Source organism: Anguilla anguilla, chromosome 12 (assembly GCF_013347855.1).
Source record: "Anguilla anguilla isolate fAngAng1 chromosome 12, fAngAng1.pri, whole genome shotgun sequence".
Taxonomy (NCBI): Eukaryota; Metazoa; Chordata; class Actinopteri; order Anguilliformes; family Anguillidae; genus Anguilla; species Anguilla anguilla.
In genome coordinates, this window is record NC_049212.1 from 22,670,936 (window position 1) to 22,696,202 (window position 25,267).

The following is a 25,267-nucleotide window of genomic DNA, read 5'->3' on the forward strand; positions in this document are numbered from 1 at the left end:
ACTGACCAGCTAAAATACGCAAATCGCCTGATACTGTTAGCAGTTGCCGATCGCGACCTTGCTAAATATATCAAATGGAATCCTGATATATCTCCTTTACTCAGGACAATCCGTTTTATCTGCACCAACGAAACGAAAGGAAAGATCTAGGTAGCAAAGCGGAAAACAACAGCAGCGTGTGTCGCAGTGCAATGAGCATGACAGGAAATGTAGTCTCTGTATTCGGGTCAATTCGAACTACATTTCCCAACCGCTACTACCAGTTATCTAACGTAACTAGAATGTTAGATTAACTCAATGAACTGTGGATTAACTGTATGTCCTATTACTATATCTGTTAACTTTGGGTAGAAACATGGTTACTGACACTGGTCACGTTCATGGTCAACATAGCAGATAGCTAGATAGTTTACTGTTGTTTGCTTGCAAAAATACGATACGTTAGAAAATACTATGACGCCAGATGGCGCTTGAGTAACATTGTAGACTTTAATTAACTTTTTAAATTTATTTATTGGTGAGCTTATTTATACGGTCATTTATAGAATTTAGAACATTCCCGACGATGCAGAAAACCGACTTATTCAAGACTTGCATATCCATCACGTTGTCGGCTACTTTGTTTAGCATTTTGGTGCAAAGGCAAATGTCGATTTGATAAAGAATTTCAACTGAACGCAAAACCCAGTTTTTAAACTGACAACTATGTTATATGAACAATCATTCCTATTTTACATTATTCTACTAAATAAGTTAATGTTTGTCATGTTATCTCACGTACTTTGTGTGTGTCGACATCAGTGTAACGACCATAGTCGATATTAACAGGAAAGAATGATAACATAAAATATGAAAATTATAAGTAAAGGAGCAAAACCTTAAAATACAATCTAATGACCCCCAATATGTAAATCAGTAATTTAAGTCATGATGCTAGAAAATAAAGAATTCCAAGCTTTTTGAACAGGTGACTTCAGACAAGAATGTAAGTGAGCTAGAAGTGGAGTCAAAGACTGTACACGTGGGTGGAGTGACTTATCGTACATTCCTAAGCAGCACTGACTCCTTTGGAGATAAAATTGGGCATTAACCATAGATTAGACTGCTACTCCCACAGTAGGGCCACAAGACCAGGGTGATTTGTGTTTACATTTACATTACATTTAAGGCATGTAGCCTTAGTGTTGATGACAGTGCATGAAGAAGTATAATGGCTCAAAAATTTGAAGGCCAGTGTTAAATCTAAACACAGTACTCTAATACAAGTAACTATATGTGTTGACAGTGGCAATGTTTCATATGTACAGGACAGACGGCCAGCAAATAGTCACTTATAGACTTATAGAATGACAGGTTATCTTTAACCTGTTCATATACCAGGTCTTAAATCTCACAGTATCAGACCAATGTCCCCACATTATCTGAAATGTATTTCGATTTAACAAATGCAAGATAGCAACAAGTAATAACTAAAGAACATGGCAGGCATATTTGTGCCTGCAAAAAAAAAATCCCAGGATGATCTTCTACTGGCTGCAGTTTTTAACACTATTTGATTGTAAGGATTTATTGACTGTTTATTCAAAACTCATTACATTACAAGCATTCAGCAGACGTTCTTATCCAGAGCGACTTACAAAACTTTTTACATAGCATTTACATTGCATCCATTTATAAGCTGGATAAACTCAGTGGAGACATATCATATTTCATTACACAAAGAACCTGTATTTTAAATGAACTCTTTGTCTGAGAAAATGCATTGGTTATAAATATGCCTGCATGACATCTTCCAGACCTTGAGTTACAGCTTAGCTCTTCATACAGTAGGACACATTTAGAGATTGAGTTGAACCTGCATGTCATTTTTTTCAACTCCTAAACATGTAGTATAATTGAAATATGTGAGAAATAAATCTGTATATATGAGCTGTAAATAAAACTCCAGCTGAACACAGAGTGTACAGTTGCAGACATAGTTTGTCATTCAGCTCAGCACCTGGCCTTTGGAAGATGCTTAATAGAATATGTCTGTACTCTAATTGTGCTTATTGAAGTGTTTTGACAGGTCATTCAAAATATTTCTCATTACCCAGTCCAGACACGGAATTGGGCTTTCTTCAAAGCTCAGTTTCTTCAAAGAACCACAGATGGATCATAAAGTCAGATAATGGCAGTTCAGGCATAAAATGGTGGCCCAGCAAAGGAAGAGCACTTGTGGACCTCTGGTAGCAGCTGAGTCTGCAAGGGGAAGCAGAGGGCAGTAAACAGTAGAGGTGTACAGAGGAAATCAGATGAGTTTGACTGTGTTAAAGAGAATTCCCTTGTTGCTCTCTCATTCGTCAGCCAGCGTTTGCACGAAACATAGTTTTTCCGGAGTTACTGGCTCAGCAGGGCTGCTTTAAGTAGCCAGAGCAATTGACATTTATGTAAATTTGCAGAGCTCAAGTCTGCAAACTGAGTGGCTCTCAAAAGAGGAAATTCATGGTGTCACATAGCTGATAATGAGGCCATCTTCCCAGCCCTGTAGGCAGTGTTACTTTTAGTGTGCATCTGTCCTTGAAATGGTCTACTTTATACAAAGGGCAAACTACAAAATGACAGGTTCTCGTATATTTTTTAATTGTACTGATGTAGCCTATATAATGCTACATCATGGAAATTGCCTGCTTTGGACTTTGGGTGTACACACTGAGGTGAGGCTGTTGACCAAACATACACATACCAAAGCAACTGATGGCTGCTTACTAGATTAGGATTTTCTCATTATTCATTCTATCATAACTGTGATAATAGTTTATTCCATTGGTGTAGTCTTTTTATCAGTCCACACATCTGTATGTGTGTGTTGGAGGGTGGGGGTAGCTGAGTCTTACCTCAGGCACAACTGACAAGGTAGCCTACTCCTGCATACAACGCAGTCCTTATTTTCCACAACTCGACTGTTACCGCACATAATTTTAGCCAAAAGAAACCTGGGGATTTTCAGGGATTCAGATTGATGGAGTTACATTTAGCCATTTATTTAGTAGAAAAAACTATTTAGCACATCTGTCAAAAGGCAGTAATGTGGAGTAAAAACAGTGTTGAGGGAACATGATTCGTAAGCTTGTCGGTTTGCATCCTTGATCGAGAATTACGTATGTACTGTAGTGAAACGTATTCCACGCACCCCGAGTAACACATACATTGTAGATAACAGCGTATGCAAATAAATTTATAATAACAGTGCTACATTTTCTGGACAAGAGCTTTCGATTTCAACATCCAGTGTCGTCTTTGAGACCATGAAAAGCGCTATATAAAATAAATGTATTATTATTACTATTATTAAATGAGCCTATAGCCTATCACGGGAAATTCTGTATACTTTTTATATTAATATACTAATCTCATTCATTCACTACAATATTCTGTGTTTGTTGGAGGACATTTAAGTTGCAAGATGTTTGCTTGTTGAAGACATAGCTTGCTAATACATTCATTTCTTAATTCATAGAGGACATACAGAAAAGAAAATTCAGCCTAGACAGAGAACGATAAATAGCGCAACACAATCGACGTCAAAAAAGCAAATTATACGAGAGGAGATAGAAATCGAAAGAAAGTACACGTCAGCTGTTAGGACCCGGAGCGCTCTCTGGTTCACGATGTGGGGAGGTGTGTTTGCAGTAGAGTGGGTGGTCCCAGTCCAGTTGTCAATCTCTTATCTCTCTCCGGTGCGCCTATACCGCTATCGTCTGTGCTTCACATCACCATCAACCTGCACCCGCTGTTGAAGAGAGGAAGCGCAACAAAGGGGCCTAATTTAAATTGACAAAAATATCCTTCAAACCGAGACTGGTCTCCCTAAATCAGACGTTCTTCCGCGACGGAAACATATGGCTCAGTAAATTCGCCGTTGCTTTGAAAAACACCGGTCTTCAGTCTGTTTATGTAAGCGGGACAGATGTGTACACCAGGATACGTTTTATGGTAATCGGAATTGAGGAAATTATCAATAGAGATTGATATATTTGTAATTCGGCGTTTCGAGTTTTGGCGTGCTTCATTGCTGAATCCTCAACGTACTTGTTTATCCCTGCACACAGGTCCTTGTAGTTTTAAAGATCTTACATTGAACAGGTGGGTACTTGTGAAATTACAAAGTAGCCCAGTGTGAATGTCATTGATCCGGGTGAAATATGCTTAAATGCGCACTCAGATATTTGCAGCGGAATTGGGTTTCATTCGATTTCATTCCTTCGCCTGCCTGACTTCTTGTACTTGCTTTTACATTTCCAATAGATCTTAGCAAGTAAAGTTGGAATCGCTGTGACTATCGAAGATGTCCGGGGACGCAGTTCAAATACCGGACGACCGAGCTTTCATCAATTTCAAAAATGAATGTAATTCGGAGGAAGGATGGAACTTGAACTACAACAAGTCTGGAATAACTATATGGATTCAAATTTTAGAAGAGGAGAAAGCATTGCATAAAATAAAGGTGAGTTTGTGTGTTTGTGCTGATATAGGAACTATCGTTAATTTGCCCATTGTAGCCCATAAATACTAAACATAGAAGTTAACTTGTAATTGTTCAAGGAGTAGGAAACCAACGTTATGGCTTAGTTAAATGTGCTTTCTAGATTCCGGACACCACGTCCTTTCCTGCTCCTTATATCCGGGTTTGACAGTTGACCAACAGGTGTTGAGGTTGAGCTGTTTGTAGAAGGGGGCGTTCCTTGGAATTTTGTATTCAAGGTTGAACAGGATGTGCACCTGTGCGTGATGAACTGCAGTACAGGTGTCAGGATTCACTCATGGAGGGCTAAAGGATCCACACACTTTGTCCATCGTGTCTATTGTTTTTTTTTGTGTGTGTGAGTTTTGGTGAAAGAGAGCTCAACAACATAGTTTTGTGGAAAACAGGCACAATGGTTAGCCATCAATGACTAGAACAATCTCTATTTAGATTGAGCTATGGATGTGTTGCTGCTAGTGAACAAAAAAACTTGCTCTTGCTGTATACTGTGTTGTCCTGTCATTGCATTCTCAAGGAAAATACTACTTTGCTTTATAGATTCCTTGGTCAGAGTGTTCCTTTGTGGCTTTTGTGTAAGAATCGTGGCAAATTGGATCACACATTTCTCTTGATGCAGTGATGTTGGAATTGACCCCTGAAGAGGCTGTGATCTGGAAACTTACACTGTTCACATGCATGCATGAAAAAGCCATATGGATAATGAGCACTGGCTCTCCTGCAGAGTGTGTGGAGATGTGAGAGAGGTCATCTGTTAGTGTAGTAGGGCCTCATGTTTGATATGCTGAGCAGAGATTACCTCCACTGGCTGTCCACCGAACACTCACATCCGCATGGTTCTGAGAGGCCCAGGAGAGATGCATGAATGTGGGTTGGAGTGAAAACCTACAGGACAGTAGATCCCCTGGAATAGGGTTCGTTGCCACTGTCCTATTGTGGTCATGCATGGGGTGCAAAGTCAGTCTGGTTCACACCTCGGATAACCTTGCTGGCATTTTTATCAGGGGCAACTAGCAACACAACAAAAAAGTTTGCATGCATTGTTGAAGCTGTCAATATGTCCATCACCTGGGGAGAAGTGAGATTTTGCAGCCTGTATTTCCGTACAATATACACTAATCACTCTGCACGTATTGGGAAGTACAGCAGAGAAGTTGATGAGTCTGACATACATGCTAAATATTGTACTTTATCTTGCAGGAACATGACGGAAATTGAAATTCCATATTTTTCCGAATTTATTCTTTTGTTTAGATGTTGATTGATCTGTAGTTGTTGCAGGTATTTCCCCTGAAGTTGTCCCAGGGCTATACATTGTAGATGAGGCCATTAGCAGAGTGGTTTTCATAGCACAAGGTTAGAGACCTGTCAGAACAATGCTCAAGCCACTGTACCATGCCTTTTCCCTTGGCATGACTGTGAAGAGAAATTTGTGAATATTTTCCTGTTTATTAAAGCCCAATGCTTGTTTTAAGGGCCTATCAGACTTTGGGGCAGAATCTCATTGCTCTACCCAGAGGGTGCAAAGCCAGTTTCCAGGGGCTTGAATTCTCATGTTTACTCTGTTGTGTACAGGAATGAGTCCTGCTTATTCAAAGAAATGTGCTCTCTATTCAGCAGCTGCTCTGTAAACAGACTGAAAGGCCTGCTCCCTTGGACGTGAAGCTTTGCGCTCCCTGCCACACCCAGACCCATGCTGTTCCTTTATCTAAACTGTCCGGTTTTCAATTTGTGCTGAACCCAGGAGCGATGGCGGTGGTAGTGGTTGGGGCTGGGATGATGGCTTTGCGTTTAGTTCACAAGCTGTGCCTGAGTGCCTATGTAAATCCCCCAGTTAAAATGAGGCGGATTTACATAGCTCTCAGCCGGCAAATGCGATGCAAAGTGGCAAACGGTCCCTCTCTGCCTGGCAGAGGCTCGTCAGCCGCGGGCGGGCAAGAGCACAGGCCGGGCGGGGGCGCTTCGGGGAAGTGCAGGAGTTGACGTGGGAGACTGGGAGCTGGTGAATGGCTAGCCCCCCTCCTTCTACAGATCACTGATTACAGCAGCAGCCACAGAGTCCTAAATTCAATCAGGCAACTTGCCGCTCGCCCTCCCTGCACGGACATATCTTGGATCCTTCTCAAAATGAGAGAAGCCTTCCTTCGGTGGTGCTGCTAATTGCAGGGTAGATGAATGTACGGTATACTGTCTTACGTGTTATAAAGCCTGTCGTCAGCATTACGCAGTCACGATAATAGCGTGCGCAGCATGTCGCATACGAGAAGCAGAAGGTCTCACTGAATACGGCTGCCTAGGACTGTCGGTTTGTTTTAGAGTCACTCCAGCGTTTCAGCTTCTGTGTCGTAATACTTGGCTGAGTGCTGCTGGCTCCTGTCTGGTCCTGACTGGCTGTGTAGGGAAACGCTTTGCCCTTCACACCATTCTTTTTATTCATTTGGAAAATGGGGTGATATCCTTCAGACTCGATGCATTCTTTTTATTCATTTTGAAAATGGGGTGATATCCTTCAGACTGGATGCGTTCTTGTTTTGAAACTAGCTTTGTTCTCTTAGCGGTCCTGTGTTCCATAAGGTAATTGGCTCATTTTCAAAACAGCTTTTCAGTACTTTTCACTCTGATGACTGGCGGTTAAGTGAAATGGATAACCTTGAGCTGCAGCTGCAGTGTTCCTCAAATATTTTTAGCACCGTATTGTCGGAAATAAAATATGTCTGATCCCAGTTCGTGCAGCGTGTGTGCAGCTACTATGAAAAGCTTTATGTCTGCTCAGAGAGCATGCCTTTTGCACAGAATTATTTTTGGTGTTGCTTGGTTCCCTGGGGGCTGCAAGCCAGCCTTGATTGTAAAACTACAAAAGCATGGAATGCGATGGGGTAATGCAACAATGTGAAAAACAAATCTGATGTGTTTTTTTTAAGAGCGGTCGCTCGTTGAGGCTCTATTGCTGTGTAAATGCAGGTGTGAAAAGTGTGGAAAACTGGAGCCACATTCCCAAACACCTCCCACCCTGCCAAGCTTTTTACTTTGCCTGTCAGAGTCTCTCCGTGGTCACAAGCTTCAGAGCTCCGAGGACTGTCTTACAGCGGTTTGGCTCCGTCTGATTCTCCCTCATGGTGTCCAGGGGCAGTCATGCCTGGGCCTGTTATTTTCTGAATATTGAATCATGGATTACTCTGATCAATATTAAAATCCTTCCAATGTTATACTTGTTTTCACACAGTATTTCTGAAGAACCTGAGAATCCTGCTTTAAATAACAGCTAATTCAGTGGTAATATCCCTTTTTTTGCTGGAAAATGTAATTGAAGGCAGGTCTCTGTGGTGAGTCATTCTCTACACAGCAGGGCTTGTAATATTGTACAGTAGTTAGTTGGGGGAGGAGGGATTTTATGATTCAAGTATCAAATCTTGGGAGCTAAATATATAAAAATATCAAATTGTCTGGAATATATGTAATGAAATCTGTAAAACAGTAGACTAATATGTTCTAGATATAATACGGTTTATCTTTGAAATAATATATTTTGTTCTTGCATATTTCCATTCAAAGCACTTTAAAATGGCTGGAACACAAAGACTAAGAAAAAACTCTTTTAAACTGTTTCAATTATTTTTGAAGTATACTATACAAAGAAGTGTGTTACATTAGTCCAATATTGCAATCTTTTTTACAACACTCATTTTAAGAGATGGCCTCTTCCTATCAATGGTCTTTCAATGGAAGGAGGAGAGTTCAAACGTGAAGATCAGAAGCATCTGATGCCAGGGCAGTGAATTGGCTGTGGCCATGAGTGTTTTGACTGATGTAGTTTCTCAAAAAACCTGGCCTCAGTTTTAGAAATGTGTAACTTGGAAAAAGTTTCCGTTCATCTCTGCCTTTATTTCTGTTTGAAAGGTGTACAGATACCCAGCAGACGGTCAGGGTGAGGCTACATTTACACGTCCTTGTACTTTGAAAAACAAACGGAAAGCTGTGTTTTGACTCGGCTGAGGGTTTCAATCCCATAATCCTCGGGTGCACTGGGAAAACACCGTAACCAGGGATGGGAGCGAGAGGCCTGCCGTGCCCCATGGTGGGTGGAGCTATGATGGCGTGTAAGTCACTCACTCGTGTGAACAAAGAAAAAGACTGCTGTCATAGCAAAAAAACTCTGAGCCTGCAAATCTATGAGCCGCTGATAACAGATGATGGCTACACCTTCCTCCCACCCCCACTTTGGGGTTCACAAAGTCTCATTCTTCTGTTTAACTGAAGCACATGACAGCTGACCTGTTTTCCCTAGATAACCTTTTCCCTCGTTTGAAGAGCCTGTAGTTATTCTTGTGAAGCAGCTTCTCCTCTTACGGCTGAGAGCTGCTGCGTTTAGCATCTTTTGATGAAGATGGAACTACCCTGTGTGGGAGATTACTGGATACTGCTGATGATAATCCACTTTGACTGGATGTGTTGAGTCTGCTCCTTGGAGAAGGGTGTGAAAGCAGCCAATTACATAATCCCCTCCCCTGTATTGTGTGGTGCTGATTTGAAGCCCTGTATACGGTAGGGTTCCCAGGACACGCTCGTAATGTATCTGAAAGAGTGTTTGGGCATACAGGTAGCTCACTGCAAATTCTCCAGCCTCTTTCCATAAAGCGTCCCTGGGCCAGGGCCTTGAGTTAGCTTTGCCGATTCTCCATTTACAACTCTTTTGGAATGGAACGGCCAAGAGAATTAACGATCTACTAGTCGACTCAGGCAGCCTGAAATTCATGTGAGTTAACCAAGCTGTGCAAAATCGGGGAGGCACAGTACAGCTGCTGCATATGAGGGAGAGGAATCTGCAGGAGCTAGCCTGCGGACCGAACCCCTGCTCTGTGCTTGGGGTGCAAGGTGGGGGTCCTTGAGCCGACAGATTCCCGGGTGTTCATTCCCAGGCGACTGCTGCACACTACGGCAACGGCCTCCTTTAAAAATCGAAATCCCACGCACACCCCACCGCTGATCTTCTGTAGGTTTCTAAAATCCCACACACACCCCACAGCTGATCTCCTGTAGGAAAAAACAGGTCTCTAAAATCCCACACAAGTCACAGAACTGGTTTCTTATCGATCGTAAAATCCCACACACCCAACAGCTGAAGTCGTGCAGCTCTGTAAATATTCACTCTATGCAATCATGTGTCCTGTAGACACACAAGCGGATCTTTAACTCTGGAATAAGTCTCTGACCGCACCCCTGTGTTAGCTGAGGTGGACACCCCCTGCTTTGCTCTCTTACGTAGTTACCTCTGACAATATCAACAATGGCAGTGCTGCAGATTTCAGAATCCCACGCTCCTTCCTCTCTCTTATCTAATCCTCTTGCTCCAGCTGGGCCATTAGAGGTGACAGGATTTGACACCATAAAGCATTAGTTCCTGCAGGGGCTTCGGCTCGCCCTGGTAAAAGAACGAGGAGCACAGCAGCCTCCCGCCCACAGAGCTACTATGTGACAGATATATTTATGCATTTAAGTGCATATGGGTGTGTGTCTGTGTGTGTGTGTGCGCAAAAAAAGAAGAAAACTATTTCAATTTCTTTGCTCAAATCTGATGAATGAATCTTGAGCATGTATATATTTCAAACGCATGTTTTGAACATGTGAAATGTTAATGTAGGATTTTTCCCATGCACTTCTAACCCGGGGTAGATAAGGAAAAGATGAGTTAATTATGGCTTAAGAAAAATGTCACGACTGATGCCATTATGGATTGTTAAAAAATGCCACGGCTGCCGCAAGAGAGCAGACAAGGCCGCTGGGAGACTGAGGACAGGAATCCCAAATAGCCAGAACTTTGCTGAGGCTTTGGTGTACGCTGTGAGGCTGTCGATGATATCACGCGCTCTGCAGATCCAATGACCCGGGATCTCCTCCTGAACTGCTGTGTCTCCAGGATGCGCACATTGATTTGCATGCTCATATATGCATTCCAGGAGCGTATGCGACACTGCCCAGGACACCTTAGCATCGCTGCGGGCAGATTGGCTCCTGTACAAAAAAAAACATAATCCATAATCAAGGCTCAGAGCATGCTAAGTGCCCAGGGCAGTTCTGAGCTGCAGCTGAGCACAGAGAACCGTTCCAACAGAAACCTACCAAACAGTGCTCAGTGGTGAGTCATAGTTCTATTCATCCTAGGGCAGGAGGAGAGCACACCGTCAGTGTTTCATTGTGCAGTTGTACTGGCTTGCAGGTGGTAGTGTAATGGTATGGACTGCAATATAATGAGTAAGGCGATCTTTAGTATTGGCTAATGCAACATGAACTGAGCAGTGCTATAGAGACTTTCAGTTTGTGAAGTTATGTATATTTACTGTCAAGCTCATTTGCTAAATATTAAATAAATATGTTCATATACAGGGACATCACAGTAAAAGAGTGTCATTACACTTGCCAACATTTGAGTAATTTTATAGGTTTAACTATATATATAACTATAAATATAACTATATGTATATAGTTATAACTATAAATAACATAACAGCAGTATAACGGTAAATGAGGCAAGGTGGTTTTGATGTGTTTGTTGATGTTTTGAGACAGATGTCACTTTTATTTTGGATCCGGTTAGATTTGAGACCAGGCTGTATTGTAATGGAGAAGCTTTTCTGGAATAACCCTGGAGTAACATAAACTCCTGCTGAATGGAAATGAACCAGAGGAGCAGCGCACATGAATGATCAGTACCAGCAAACCAGAAAAGCAGACTGTACCCCCTCCCCATCTTTGTTCCCTAGATTGTCTGTTCGGTCTGGCATTTGGAACCACCCCCTCACTCTCTCTCTCACACACTGGGCCGCCTCTCCCTATATGCGGTACTTGCTCACAGCTCGGCGGGGGCACCAAGTCAAAACATAATAATGTTCTGCTTAGGGCCCCAAATTGGCCTGGGGAAGCACTACACATGCACGCACGCACGCAAAGTGGTCAGTCAGAGATGGGGGAAATTTTGAATGCGTTTGTTTTCCGCACATGGTGTTTACATCGTAGTCACATTACATTTGGGTGGTACCCTGGTTTTCTTGAAATGCCTCTAATACTCTGGCTGCAACATGTGTCTTTTTACCCAGGTGTCTGGTCTAGTGTTTCACTATGTGTCATCCAGGATGAACACTTATGTGAGTGCATTGGGTGAAATGACCCACATGATTTGGCCATGGGATCAGAACCTTTTCCCATACTCATCAGTGTGATATGTTTCTAATTGGTTGCCCTGAAGGCTGTGGTTATTTTTGGGCCTGGCTGATCAACTTGCACTGGTGGTGGATTCAAAAGACAAAACTGGGTTTCCCCAGTGGTTTCAGTTAGATGCTGGGTGCATGGTTCAAAGTGCATGTCAGGCAATGTCAGAGTCTCCCTGTCAACCTGAGTTCTCCTGTTAGTCAGTGATGGAGTTTGGTCCAAGATAATTCAAAGGGAATTAAAAGGCATCAGAAAAGCTTGTGTAGGCCAGATTGGTCTTTTGCTGAGGGGTGGATGCAGGGATTGGCTTGAATGGCAATGAGTTGTGTTGCCAGGTCCTCTAAAAGTAATTGTAGCTCTGTAGGAGCCCCGACACGATATTCCTGCCCAGCTTTTAGCTACAGATGAATACTCCCACAAGGCAGTGGGCTCTCCACTCATGCGTGACTTTAAAAGCAAGAGAAATGCTGCAAGCTGAGGGTGTTATGCACACGCCCAAGCCAACATGGAAACCTATCTGTGCTGACTTCAATACGTTTTCTTTCTCTGTTCGTCTTCTTCTCCTTGATCAGCATAGCCCTGTTCTGAATTAGCGTTTAATGGAATTATGGCAGTTTAGTATTTTCTTCCCTGGATCTCTCTTTCTGTTTTTTTTTCCCCATGTGAGCTTGACTCTGGAAAAGGAGCACTCAGTTAATTAAAAGTGCTCCGCACAGTTTCACATTTCACTTGGTTTTATAAAAAACAAAGACTTCAATGCTGAGACGGTTCTTAACTGGTGTTAAGCATTAGCATAAAAGAGTAAAGGTGAGGTTACTGAAAAAACATTTTAATGGAAAATAATTTCTCAAAAAGATTATAGGTATGTGGCAGTGTGTCTTATGGAGTGTAATGTGTCATGATTCCAAAGACATATATGGGTGTATAGCTAAGTCTTAATGCATGTGTGTATGTTTTGTTTGCCAGTATTTTACTGCAAATTGACTGAATGGATGTACTGTCCAGCCTATTGTGGTTATAAAAATGTTTATTTATTTTTTTATGAAAGAGGGAACCGTACACTGCCTCAGGGGAATTATGGGAAATAAGCGAGAAACCTGAAGGGCTGCCAGGCTCCTCCTCATTATTGCAGAGTTGTTTTATGGTTGTGTAGGGAGCTGGATGCGGTTCCCCTGGCAACAGCATCACACACTCAAACTCCCATGGCCCTGTGGGAAGGGAAGCCACAGCTGGAGACTGGAGACACTAGGCCCCGTAGGTACGGCCTGGAGTTTAGTGCCATCAGGCTGCGATGAATCAAGAGGGGTGTTTCTCCCATCTTTCTGGAACTATGGAGGCAGGGGCTCACAGAAACGAGTTCTTCTAGTCTCAGATCCGGCATCAAGACTAAAAGCAGTTGTGTAGCTTGGGCTGTGAGTGTGTGGCTGTACTGGTGGCCCCTTTGAAACTGGTGTCACAGACGTGTTTAATGAATGCCTTGAACTCATTTCATGGCTGCCACACACACACGCGCACGGACACATGCGCACACACGCAGGCAGAGAGGGAGAAAGAACGTCATGTGTTCACACCTTGGTTTAAGTCTTTGCACACCTTCACACAGGAAGAATATATTTGCCGGCTGTTTGAACCAGACCACTGTTAAAATCAACTAGTATTTACTATGCTGCGGTCTACTCTTTCCCTGTCACTGGAGATTTGGCTTTGAGTTGTCTTCCTAAACTGGGTTGAAAGTTCCGAAACAGAATGACTAAATTCTGCTGAGCCAAATTGAATCTAATGTATCATTGGTATCATATGTCACGTTGTTGGAGAGAGAGACGGCACACTGGTGTTCATTCTGTCTGTTAACCTCACACAGAGGTTGCTGCATGAACGCTATATGAGCATTGCACTACCATGGGTGCAGAAAGGCCATCACGGGGAGTTTCATTATTACCTTGCTGAATTTTAGATGTCGCCTCCTCCCCCACTATATGCTTCTGGCTGTGTGTTTGCTAAGGGCAGGAGTACCGTGTCCTGTTCTGGAACATGGGTCACAGTGGAATTGTGCAGCTGAATGCCTCCCTCTGCAGAATCTATTGTCTACTGACGTCTATATTGATAAACTGAGGTTGGGGGAAAATTACTTGCGAAACGAGGTATTGACAAAAATACTAATTTTGCACGTGTGCTGCTGGTCCACGTCCTGTATCGCTGCGAGGGGAATGTTACTTATCAAGCGATTCCTTAATATTTAACCAGTAATGACCTGTTCCTGCTTGGCTTGCTGTGTGGAAATAGAAACTTCTCTCTTGTGGGAACAACAGACACCCATTATTGCTCTCAAAAGAGGCAGGCCATTTATCAGGTAGGATGAATTACTGTCCAGAGCCATCGAGTAGCTGCTTTGAAAGAATTCACAGAGAAATGGTTTCTGACACATCCCAGCTAACACCTTATACTGCAGGGCTTGCGAAAGAAAATTCACAACCTTACATTTATAAGCATGGTATTGATTGTGCGCTGCCGAAGTAAGCCGAGTCAAGTAATCTCTTCAGTTTGTGCAGTTCATCAGTGGATAGGGCCTGGAACTCGGAGTTATTCAAAGTTCAGAGTGATAACTAAGATAAAAGTATGAAACAACTAGGCAGGCTAGAAAAGCCAATATCTGTGGCAAAAGGCAAGCTAATAAAAGCCAATATCTGTAGCAAGAGGCAAGCTAAAAAAAAGCCAATATCTGTAGCAAGATGGAAGATTGCGTAAATGTGCCCTTGTGTGAATAAAACAAATGTTGTTTGCCTACCTGTTTGTAACCAATAAGAGCTTCACAAGGGCAAGGTCCGAGATTTGTTCCCTATATGTTGTGTTTTCTCATTCCTTCTCTGACTTCTCCATGCTAGTGTGTTAGACTCTTTTCCCTGATTAATTAATCATTAAATACTTTTGAATGCAAGAAGACAGTCTCTCGTCCTTCATGTTAAAATTAGAATTTCCACCACACGCTGCAGAGCAGTACTGAGGATGTGGTTGTCAGTACATGCCTCAACGCCATGAAAACTGAAACTAGCATCACATGATACTGCAAAAAAAAAATCTTTCAGTAAGTTCTGGACGTATTAGATCAGTAGGCCAATGGTGTGCACAGACACACACATAGACACTTTAAGCAAGAGCCTATGGTGAGCCTTTTTTTGCCCTAATGCCACACCAGAGGGGCACTCGAGCAGCTGAAATGCCCCTCTGGTGTGAAGTGGGGCAAAAAAAGTTTTTTTTTTGTTTTTTTGAGAAAACACACTCAGGGTCACAAGGAACTTGGGGCAAAAACTAAGTGCAAAAATGAAGCATGCAAGTGCCCTATTAGGATGCCCCTTTGGATGGAAAAAGTGATGGTCTCTTGTGCTACTAGGGTGCCCCTATTCTATAAAAAGAACAACCCTGCTGAAGCGTCCCTCTTGTGTGAAATTAGGGCAACAATGAAGCGTAGAAGTTTCCTTTAGGGCGCGGACCTACCCTGGTTAAATAAAGGTTTTAAAAAAACAAGGACACTTCAGCACTCAGAGCAAAAAATGCAGGGGCAGTTACTCCCCCTAGGCCCCCCCCCCCTCTTGCACACTAATGCCTAGAAGTGGAGTGCTCCTTCGGCCCCAGCTTGCTGCTTGCCTGAAGCCGTACAGCCGGCCTGCTCCCAGCATGCATGCGGCCCTTCCATTTAAACAAATGTGATCATCTGGGTAGATAAGACCGACTTTGTTCTGCACTCATGTAAACGATAGTCTTGTTACATTTGTAGTCTAGTACTGAGTGACATTATTTTGTCCTCATGTGACAGTAATTCTCTGTGCTGTATTCATTAGCCAGTCATGTCAGCAGCTGGCTCAAGTCCCTTGTGTTCCCAGCAGGATGGCAATAGACCCACACTGCGGGAGACTGACCGGCAGTCTGAGGCACATGGGGCCTTAACCTTTTCCCTGTGCCTGGAGATTAGCCCGGGTCGACAGGCTGTGGACAAAGAGACAGACCTTTACTCAGTATGTCTCAGGAGTCTTATCTGTCTGTCTGTGTCTTTGTCTGTATAATCTGTCTGTCCAATCTATCTGTCTATTCTTCCTCTCTGTTATGGAGTCTGGCTCATTGGCTTTGTAGATGTTGTTATGAGACACACTTGACTGGGAATTGCGAGAACTCTTTTCTGTTAAATACACAACTGTACTTATGCCCACTGTTCTACACTGGGCCAAAAAAGTTCTACTTCACTGTTCTACACTGGGTGGCAAAGAAAGAGCAGTGCCCATGACTTTGGTGTGAGGGGTCCTGACAGTGTCTTGCTTGTGTGCTGCATCAGCTGTGGCAGTGGATTGCCTGGAATGCTGAAATGCACTGCTCGGCCACATGAGCTGTCCTCTTGCAGAGAGCCACGACTTCCGCTGGGCTGCTGCTCTCGGGGAGCGGCGGCTCACGGCTCTGCGGCAGTCACTGCGCACCTCAGCGGGGGGAGAGGCCTGGGGCTCGAGCCCCGCTGTGCCCTGCTCAGGGATTGGTGGAGCTCTGTAACTGTGGGGACGGTGCCACAGAGCCCTGTTTAGAGGTGCCGATTGAGTTTGACCTGTTGGTTTTGGAACGGCTCGCTCTATTCTGAGTGGGCTGCTGGACGCTGGACAGGCACGGGAAGGAAAGCGGCGCGATTAGCCTCCTCAGAGTGAGAGAGCTGTGGGCTCGGCTGCGGCCTGCTTCAGGGAACGGGGGCTGGGCGGCGCTACGTGGCTGCTGCTGGGAAGGGAGCACTCTCCCCATGTGATTACATTAAAATGGGGGAGGGGGGCAACAGGGCACCAAGAGACCCGTGACAGCCGAAGTGTGGGCAGTCCCGTGGAAGGCTGAGCCGTGACGTTCTGCACGCGTGTCTTTCTCCCCGCAGTGTCGGATCGTGTGCAAGGACGTCTCCGCGGAGACCATGTACGACGTCCTCCACGACATCGAGTACCGGAAGAAATGGGACGCCAACGTGATCGAGACCTTCGACATCGGCAAGCTGACGGTCAACGCGGACGTGGGGTATTACTCGTGTAAGAGCACTGCGATCCCACAGGGCTTCCCGCCCCTCAACAGCAGGGCCGAGGGTTCGGTCTGAGGGAGTGCCTGTCTTATGCTTGCCTTGTGTTTGCTCAGGGAAGTGTCCAAAACCATTGAAGAACCGTGATGTCATCACTCTGCGCTCCTGGCTGCCCATGGGAAGTGATTACATCATCATGAACTACTCTGTCAAACATACTGTGAGTGACCCACACCTCTCTCAGAGCTGTCTGTCCTCATGTCCTTTCAGCTCCCGTATAGAGTGACTTTGTGTGAAGGTAAAGTGAATAAATTCTAAAATTGGTCCACGTTAAGGTGCATGTGTTTTAGTACAAAACCATTGCTTCTCCACTCCACTTTAGTGTTATTCTGAATTTAAGCATGACCGTGGTGCGTCATTTCATGTGTGATGAACAATTACGTAAGCGTTTGGCTCACTGACAGGATTATGATGGATGCGCGTTCTGCATATTGTGAATTCTGCATGGGTGCATCTTGTTCGATGCTTCTCAGAATGGGAATGTGTAGCTGGGCGCTGTGGGCTGGGCACAGCCTTGGCTGCGTTACAGGCCTGCAGGCCTCAGCTGAGTGCCAAGCGCACTGGATGTCAGGGAGCCTGCACAGTGAATAATGGATGAAGTGGGGGAAAGCTCTTTGCCCTGGATTTTCAGGAAGGCGCTCTTAGGCACAGATACTATCTCTGCTGAGGAGCGTCTCTCAGGAAAGTTTACCAGAGTGCGTCTGTCTGGTGCATCTGTCTGGTGCAACTGTCTGTGTGTCTGTCTGGAGCATCTGGCTGCGTGTCTGAGCGCCTGACTGTGCATATGCTTGCGCTCGTACATGTGCGTGTATGAGAGAGCGAGAGGCGGAGACAGAGACATCCAGTGAACATGGCGGCGCCCGTCGCCTCCCCCCTCGTCTCCCTTCGCTGGTCGTGATTGATCGACGGCGCTCAGTGCCACGCACGATAAGCCCCGCCCACCGCTCAGCTGCTGTTTGTGTCGGGATTCTGCTTTTCCTCATCGGCAGGGCCTCGCTCGAGCCGTCGGTCCTGCCCTCCTGACAGACCTCGCCGTCACACGCGGACACAGTGAGCTAGAGCAGGAGATGGAGAGAGCGGGCGCTGTAGCCGACACCTTGCATGCTGAACAGTGCCTCAAAATCAATACCAATGTCCACCCTAATAGTTCACGTGATAGATTTGCTTCCTCCCGTTCAACTGTTATGTGGTTCTAGAGGTTTGTTATTTTGGAAAAGTAGCACCGCTCTCGTGGGTGGCGACTGGTCCTGCCGAACTGGACCGACATGCGATACGGCCGGGTCTTTGTTACGGACCTGTATGGGTTTGTTTGTCAGGAGACATTTGGTATGCCTCCTACTGCAGCTACTGCCCAACCCCGGCTTAAATTGCTTACATCTGAGACTTGTGTTTTTACATGAGGAATATTTCACTGTAATTAGCATTACCAAGGTCATCATTAATAATGCATCTCTGGCATTAATCAGCTAGAAGGGTGCACTCCTGGTAGGGCTTCAGAATAGCGGCTTTGTCTCTCTGAGGTCATTTCTTGGTGAGCGGTTCTTGAAATGTGTAACGTCGCATTTTCAAGTGTCTTCTGTATAGCAGACATGTCAGTCAGCTTTAGAATGACTGGCGCACGGTGGGGTTCTGTTACCTAACGACCACATTAATCTACACGGTCATCGGAGCGAAGAACAGGAAGTGATGCAGGCTCATGTGAATCTGCTTCCACAGAAATACCCTCCTAAGAAGGACATGGTCCGAGCCGTGTCCATCCAGACAGGGTACCTGATCCAGAGCAATGGACCCACCAGTTGTACCCTCACTTACCTGGCACAGGTGGACCCACGAGGTGAGTCACAGGCATGGTACACACCTGCTGTCACCTGGACAGACCTCCCTCTGCTGGCTATGTGGTGCCATTGCAACATTGCATCATTTTTTTCTTTTGCATTTTTCTTTTCTCATAGTATACTCTAACAAGTGTGAATTCGCAATAACTGCGACCGCACACATGCATGCATCCATGTGTGCATGCATCCACGCACACACCCTCACACAAACAAGTTATCTCTTCTTTGGCTCATGACCAACCTTTCCACAAAATCTTGTGCAAATCTGTGAATCCATTTGGGAGTTATGTGCCTTTTTGTGGTAGGCCACGCCCATCGCCACGCCCCCTCTTGGTCAATGAAAGTTACTCAGGTCTACCTTCGGTCATGACCAACGTCCATGCCAAATTTCAGCCTCCTGTGGCCACTACAGGGTGGGACACTTTTTGTGGATCGACCGACAGACGGAGCTATAGAGCTGCGGTCGCAGCTAAAAAGTACTACTACAGTGCTACGAAGGAGATTGTTCATATCGGTGTCAAATAATTATATAGGTTTCATTTATGCTTCTGAATAATAATTATAAATGGGAAATTAATGAAAATGGTGGAAGACAAAATACAAAATATAATTTTTACCCTTTTCTTCATTATCTATTAGCTATCAAAAGCTGTAGGAGTTTGGTATTAGGCCTTGCTATGTAGTTGTACTAAAGTGTAGTGCAAAATAAATGGTTTTACGTAGACTTCTTAAAAAATGGATAAAAAAAAATACATTTGATATTGCATGGTATCTGTCTGTTTAAAGGGTTCATATTTGGTGAGCTGTGAAATCAGCACAAGTTCTCGATCCTGGCGTCTAATTAAATCAAAAACTCTCCCGTTTTTGGCACTGGGACCTGCACAGATCACGGCACCATCTGCTTGGGCTGTAATTGTTTTACAGAACCGTCCGTCTCGGGACAGTGCTGTGACAGTTAGACGTGTACAGACAGTGCTCTCAGGCTTTCCCAGAAGACATAAGGGCACAGTACACTGAGATATTAACCAAAACAATTAAATTTTTCTCTCCTAGGTTCATTACCCAAGTGGGTCGTCAACAAGTCTTCCCAGTTTCTGGCTCCGAAAGTAAGTATGTTCTCGCTTATCGGACTTTTTCTTTCTATATTCTTGGCTTATCAGGATTTTTATTTCCTCCTTCAATGTTGGCCTATGCCTATGACAGTATTTTCTGTGACATGACTATGATTTTTTAAGCCAAGAGAATTATCTTCGGTCCCCATTCAAGCGGATATGTTTAATGCGAAGCACATGAAAAGCTGTTTGGCATGCGATGATGTTTCATGTACGATTTGGTCTCCCTTATCCAAAGACATATGTGTAGTGTGGCAATGAAATAGCTTCTGTCAGTAGATGTGCAGTGTCATGTAATTATAACATCGTGATTGAATTCTTCCTGAATAGATTAAAAAAATGAAAGGTATGCAATCCTGCAGTGTATGCAGTGTTTGATCTTAAATAAATTATGAGTCTGATGCATCTATAAGCTGTAATATTGGAGGTCTTTTATAGAATGTATTACCGCGCTAGAAGCAGCCTTCTTAACCATCAGTTAATGCGCTGTCGCCTCGCATGTATTTCACGTGAGCGGTTGAACATGCTGATGTGAATACGTATGCATCATGTATGCCTCCTCTCAGGCAGTCTGCTGCATGTGTGCCAGCTGAAGTAGGCCAGGGACTCTCCTGGGACTGCGTTTCAAAGTGCATGGGAAAGCGCTCCGCGTTCTGCGAAACCTTGTTTCTAAAAATGTCGTAACTGAATTACAGCTGTGTGCTGGGAATGCTGGTGGCAGTCCGCCTCGTGCTGTTTGTTAATCTTCTTGACAAATGTTGTAATTTTTTTGAGCTCAAACGTACTCTGTCTACAAACAGATTATTTATTATTATTTTTTAACCATGGCCATTGGCCCCCATACACTTTTCAAGTTCTTTCATTTGATTTTGATTAATGTTTTGATGCATCTTAGTTTCCTGACTGTCACCTTTTTCCACCTTACTTCCTCTGATGACAAGTGTAAAACTGAACTTACTAGTCATCTTACACTGCATGCTAGACATATTCTTATGTTCTGCAGACATTGCAGGGGGTGATGGTAGTCTGTAGATCTGTCCTCTGCTTGGCAGGGTTCATTCAGGCATTTAGTGCTTTCTTGGAAGACTCCTTCCAGTGAACCCCAAGCCCTGTCATTACCATATAACCTCCTTCCTAACTTCCCTTCTCCGGCCTCTACAAAAGGCAAAATGGCAGCATGTGTTGGCTGACAAATGGGCGGCTTTCCTGAGAAATGTGCCCACACCCGCTAAGTGACGTCCTTTGTAAATATTTAATGTGCAACAGACAGGCGCCTCGGCAGTGCTCAAAAAGGTCTGCGATTGGCCTGGTCGACGGGACACTTTTTCTTTAACAGGAAGCTGGAGGGAGGGAGCGAGGGAAGGAGGGAGAAAGGGAGGGGGGGGGGCATGCCTCCACTTCCTGATGTGTTGAAATTGAAATCTTATCAGGCTCTCATTAAAGCGATAGTCTCTTGTCAGCCTCTGCGGCTCAGCTGTGGGATTTCTGTAGGCGAGGGTGACCCTCGTTTGACCCTCAGTAAGAGTGGGAGAGGGGGAGCATGAGTCACTCCTTCTGCGCCGGGCCTTGACGGACGACCCGGCTCACCTCGTGAATGTCGCTCTCATTTATCAGACGGCTCCAGAGGATTGGAGGCCATTGTCAGACATTCTTTGCACATATTCATATCGCAGGGAAACATAAAAGCTTGCATCAGGCCTCCGAAAGTACTGCCTTTGAGCGTTTCGTTCTGCTTTGGGGAATGTAACTCGATCGTATGTGCTGTAGTTATTGGGCTGGTGCTATGTAGCAGGTGCAAAGACGGACCTGGGAGTTGCTGGTTTTAATTGTTTGGTGAAAACTCATTTTCACTTGAATTGCCTTTATAAAGAGCACTGGTGCTGTTGAAAAGTGACTGCATGCTCCCTTTCATGAATGTGCCCAGGGGATGATTAGACCTGGATGTTCTTTGATGTGATTTTTCTCTGTCTCACGCAGGCAATGAAGAAGATCAACAAAGCGTGCCTGAAGTATCGGGAGTGGAAGCAGAGGCATAATCCCGGGTACAAGCCCTGGCTGTACCCCGAGCAGAACACCCTCTCCAGCATTCCCATGTCTGAGCTCAGCATCCAGCACGCCGACTCCCTGGAGAACATCGATGAGAGCGGACTGAGCGAGGCCAGGGAGGAGAGGGGGGAGTGCAGCGATGAGGAGGCCAACTGAACGCAGCCCCAAATAATACAATAACCGCCACACACTGACATACGCGCGTGCACACACACAGACGTACGCTCGCACGCACTCACACACACACACATACACTCTCGCGCGCACACACAAGCAATCGTGTTCTTACACTCACGCTCACACACAAGCACGCGCTCACACGTGCGTGCTCATGTACATGCATACATGCTCGTGCACACACTATCACACTCGTACATGAACACACTTGCACACATTTTTACAATCTCACGCAAATACACACGCACATGACAGAGCAGCTCATTATCTTCCACATGCAACTAATCACAGCAAAGCTCACTGTCTCTTACACTCAAAGGATTCTGAGTAACAGAGGATGTTCTGTATTTACACACAGGCACATACTCTTAATGCAGAATAACTGAGACCTTGCCATATAAATACTGCTGTGCATTCATACAAATTTGGTGTGAAGATAAAGTAAATCCAGGGCACTCATTAGGTTTCTGACTCCCTGCTAGCATTGGTCTAAAAATATATTTTGCTCTTATTGGGTACTATATTAAAATACAGACGCACAGACACCTTTCCCTAAGGCGTGTGATCATGCATACTGAAACAGAAATCCACATCACACGTTACCATATGACCCATTTCCCTCCCCTTTCCCGAGACCAGGCGTGTTTTTGTCACCATTCACATTCCAAAAAAAGGTTCTGGAAAAAGCTACCTTTTGAAAAGGACTCCGGATAGATCAATTATACGGCCCACACAACAACTGAAATGCTGCGATCTTTTGTGTTCACTTCCATAATCCATAAGCTTATGAATCATTGCAGTTTAATTAGCCTTTAAATATCTAGGCAAATAGACTCAGTGGTCCCCCAAAGGCCCAGCTTATTCTTGGTTCCACTGGCCCTTTTTGTGCTCATGTCGTTGAGAGATTTGGGGGCTAACGGGTATTGTGAGAAACACTTTACACCCCGGGGTGCGGAACGTGTGGTTCTCGTACAACCCAAGTCTGCTTTCTGTGATTTAGAATTGTATGAATGTATGTAGAGGGATACAAATAATACAGATTTCTCTGAAAGTTTTGAGATGTGATGTGGTCTGTGTCTTCCATAAAAATAAACTGTGGCCCATGTAAATGTTACATTTTGGGCAATGGCTTAGTCGGGGTCAGGTCACAGAAGGATACAGTTTTAAGTCATTTTCTCTTCCAGGGATATGTGTCACAGCCATTAGGAAAATGTAGCAGGTCCCAGCAGAGGAGCACAGCAGCGGCAGATCCATTTCAGGATTTTCTGCCAACTTGTGTTCTTAATATTTAATTAGTTCAATCATATCGTCATCTGACATTTGTATAAGCTGCAGCCACAGGCTTCAAGTGCATCCTGAAGATTTTACTAAAAACCATTGGACCGACCCCCCAGGGCCTCTGTACGCCTGTGTTAAAGGAACTCCATGTCCTTTGATGTATTGACACTTCAAGTGTCCCCATGAAAAGGGTTCATCAGTTACCAGTTTGGGAAAGACCCCAAATAAAACCTATTGTGTTTTCTACTCTCTTTTGTAGCAATCGGTGCTGTAAAGGGTAACTATAAAGGTATTCAAGAGTTAAAGTGGCAGTTCTCAATTTTAGTCCTGGGGACCCCTGTGTGTGCTATTTCAGTGGCTAGGTGTCCACAGTTTCACTATTGATTTACTTCTGTCTTTAATTTTATCAGTTTAAAGAAAGTTTAGTTTGCAATATAGTACAATAAGCATAATGTGAATGTGCAACTTCTGTTCTTTATAGCATTGATAGCTATTTTGAATAGTGTCTAATTTAGAAACTGGACAGCTTGTTAAAATACTAGGATTGCAACTGTGGTTTGAAGGAAAACCAGCATACACAGAGATCCCCAGGACTGAGTTTAAGAACCGATGTGGTATTTCAGCGTTTTTTATTCAAACTTGCTTATAATATTTATGAAGTCATGGTTTGGATAAGTAGTCTGGGAAAATCTTCAAGAATGCAGCTCTGAAATACGAGAGATAATGCCTGAAATAGAGACTCCGCTAGTGTCTGCTCATGCCTCATCTGAAAGGTATTTTCTGTATGGTACAGCAGGTTTTATCTGAGTGTCACTGTTATTGGCAGATAATTCATTTTCACTTTTATATTCCAAAGGATATATAAAAAATAAAAATTATATATATATATATATATATATATATATATATATATACTGCTATTTCAAGGTAATTCAGCATTCATTTTGGCATTTTCACATTGTCGTCTTACATTCCTCCTCTAATGCAGGATTGTTTTTTCTTCCTTTGAGAAAACAATCCACCAGCAATCGCATATCTTATGCTGAACATTATCTAACGAAATGTACTGTTTTATTCATTCTTCATTACCATCTCTGATGTAAAACAGCTGCGGTCTAATGATGACTGTACGGCTGGAGCTGCTTGTGGCCTAGTACAGAATCTGGCTCTCCCCACCCTTACTCCATGTTGCCATGGTAACCTGGCTCTGCAGCAGATCATTCGTGATTATTTTAGGGGAAGAGACTTCAGGTTCCTTCCGTGGTATCATCGTTAATAAAGGGGAATCGGAGGGTAACTGCAGAGTGGACCTGTGCTTTTCCTGCTGCTTTTGTGTGGTGGTGTTATGAGTCATTTAGGCCCAAGTGTCTGATGATGTGTGCAGCACCATCTAGAACAGGGCTACCCAGCCCTGTTCCTGGGGATCTAGTGTACTATCTAGTAGGTTTTCACTTTAACCCTAACAAAGCACACCTCACAACAGCTAGAGATCTCATTTAGCTGCTAATTACTAAAATCAGTTGTGCCAAATTACACTAGAAATGAAAACCTACAGGATGCTAGATCTCCAGAAACAGTGTTGGGCAACCCTGAACTAGAAATTCTCTGACTGAGCTTTTGCAGTGAAGATATTTTCAGTGTATGGCCCACCAAGGGGAGGTATGGTGTGAGTGGATTCAGGACAGAGGTCTACTATGGTGAGGTTCACCAGATCCACCATTCTTTCCATCAGGCTTTGAGCTCAGTGATGCCTCTCCCATGAGTGAGCCCCGGAAGTCCGGCCTCAGGGGAATATTTTTTTGAGCTGCAGATGAAACTGCCACACGGTCACAGTATTCGGGCCACACTGTTGGGTGACTCAGAGCGTCACAGAAATAGCAGTTGGTGGGATGGGCTTTCAGCTCCCGTGCAGCTGTAGTCGATCTCCGTTCTCTCTCCTGGAACCCGACGTATTAGCTCAGAGCCCTGGGCCTCCTGGTCACACTGCTTGCATAATCCTCAT

The 25,267-nt window shown here is 44.3% G+C and overlaps 1 protein-coding gene across 6 annotated transcripts; it reads left to right on the plus strand.

Annotated features, from left to right (window-relative positions):
• The first annotated feature begins 3,677 nt into the window (after positions 1-3,677).
• Positions 3,678-23,096, plus strand: stard10 (StAR-related lipid transfer (START) domain containing 10). Of its 6 annotated transcripts, none has more exons than XM_035386032.1 (8): positions 3,679-3,975; positions 4,092-4,125; positions 4,288-4,486; positions 16,623-16,770; positions 16,874-16,977; positions 18,534-18,651; positions 19,706-19,758; positions 21,742-23,096. In XM_035386032.1, exons 3-8 carry the CDS (start codon positions 4,328-4,330, stop codon positions 21,964-21,966), a joined length of 807 nt encoding a protein of 268 aa, XP_035241923.1. In that variant the 5' UTR covers positions 3,679-3,975; positions 4,092-4,125; positions 4,288-4,327; the 3' UTR covers positions 21,967-23,096. The 6 variants fall into 6 exon arrangements, with proteins under 6 accessions (XP_035241924.1, XP_035241926.1, XP_035241923.1 ...); XM_035386034.1 differs by having other exon boundaries at positions 3,679-3,936; XM_035386033.1 differs by lacking the exon at positions 4,092-4,125 and having other exon boundaries at positions 3,678-3,975.
• The last annotated feature ends 2,171 nt before the right edge of the window (positions 23,097-25,267 follow it).

What these genes read in the sequence shown, in the direction of transcription:
- stard10 (XM_035386033.1), top strand. Translation starts at nt 4,328, where the DNA reads ATGTCCGGGGACGCAGTTCAAATACCGGACGACCGAGCTTTCATCAAT. An exon ending in AAGCATTGCATAAAATAAAG is followed by an intron (nt 4,487 to 16,622) that starts GTGAGTTTGTGT and finishes TTCTCCCCGCAG; the next exon opens with TGTCGGATCGTGTGCAAGGA. An exon ending in CCCAGTTTCTGGCTCCGAAA is followed by an intron (nt 19,759 to 21,741) that starts GTAAGTATGTTC and finishes TGTCTCACGCAG; the next exon opens with GCAATGAAGAAGATCAACAA.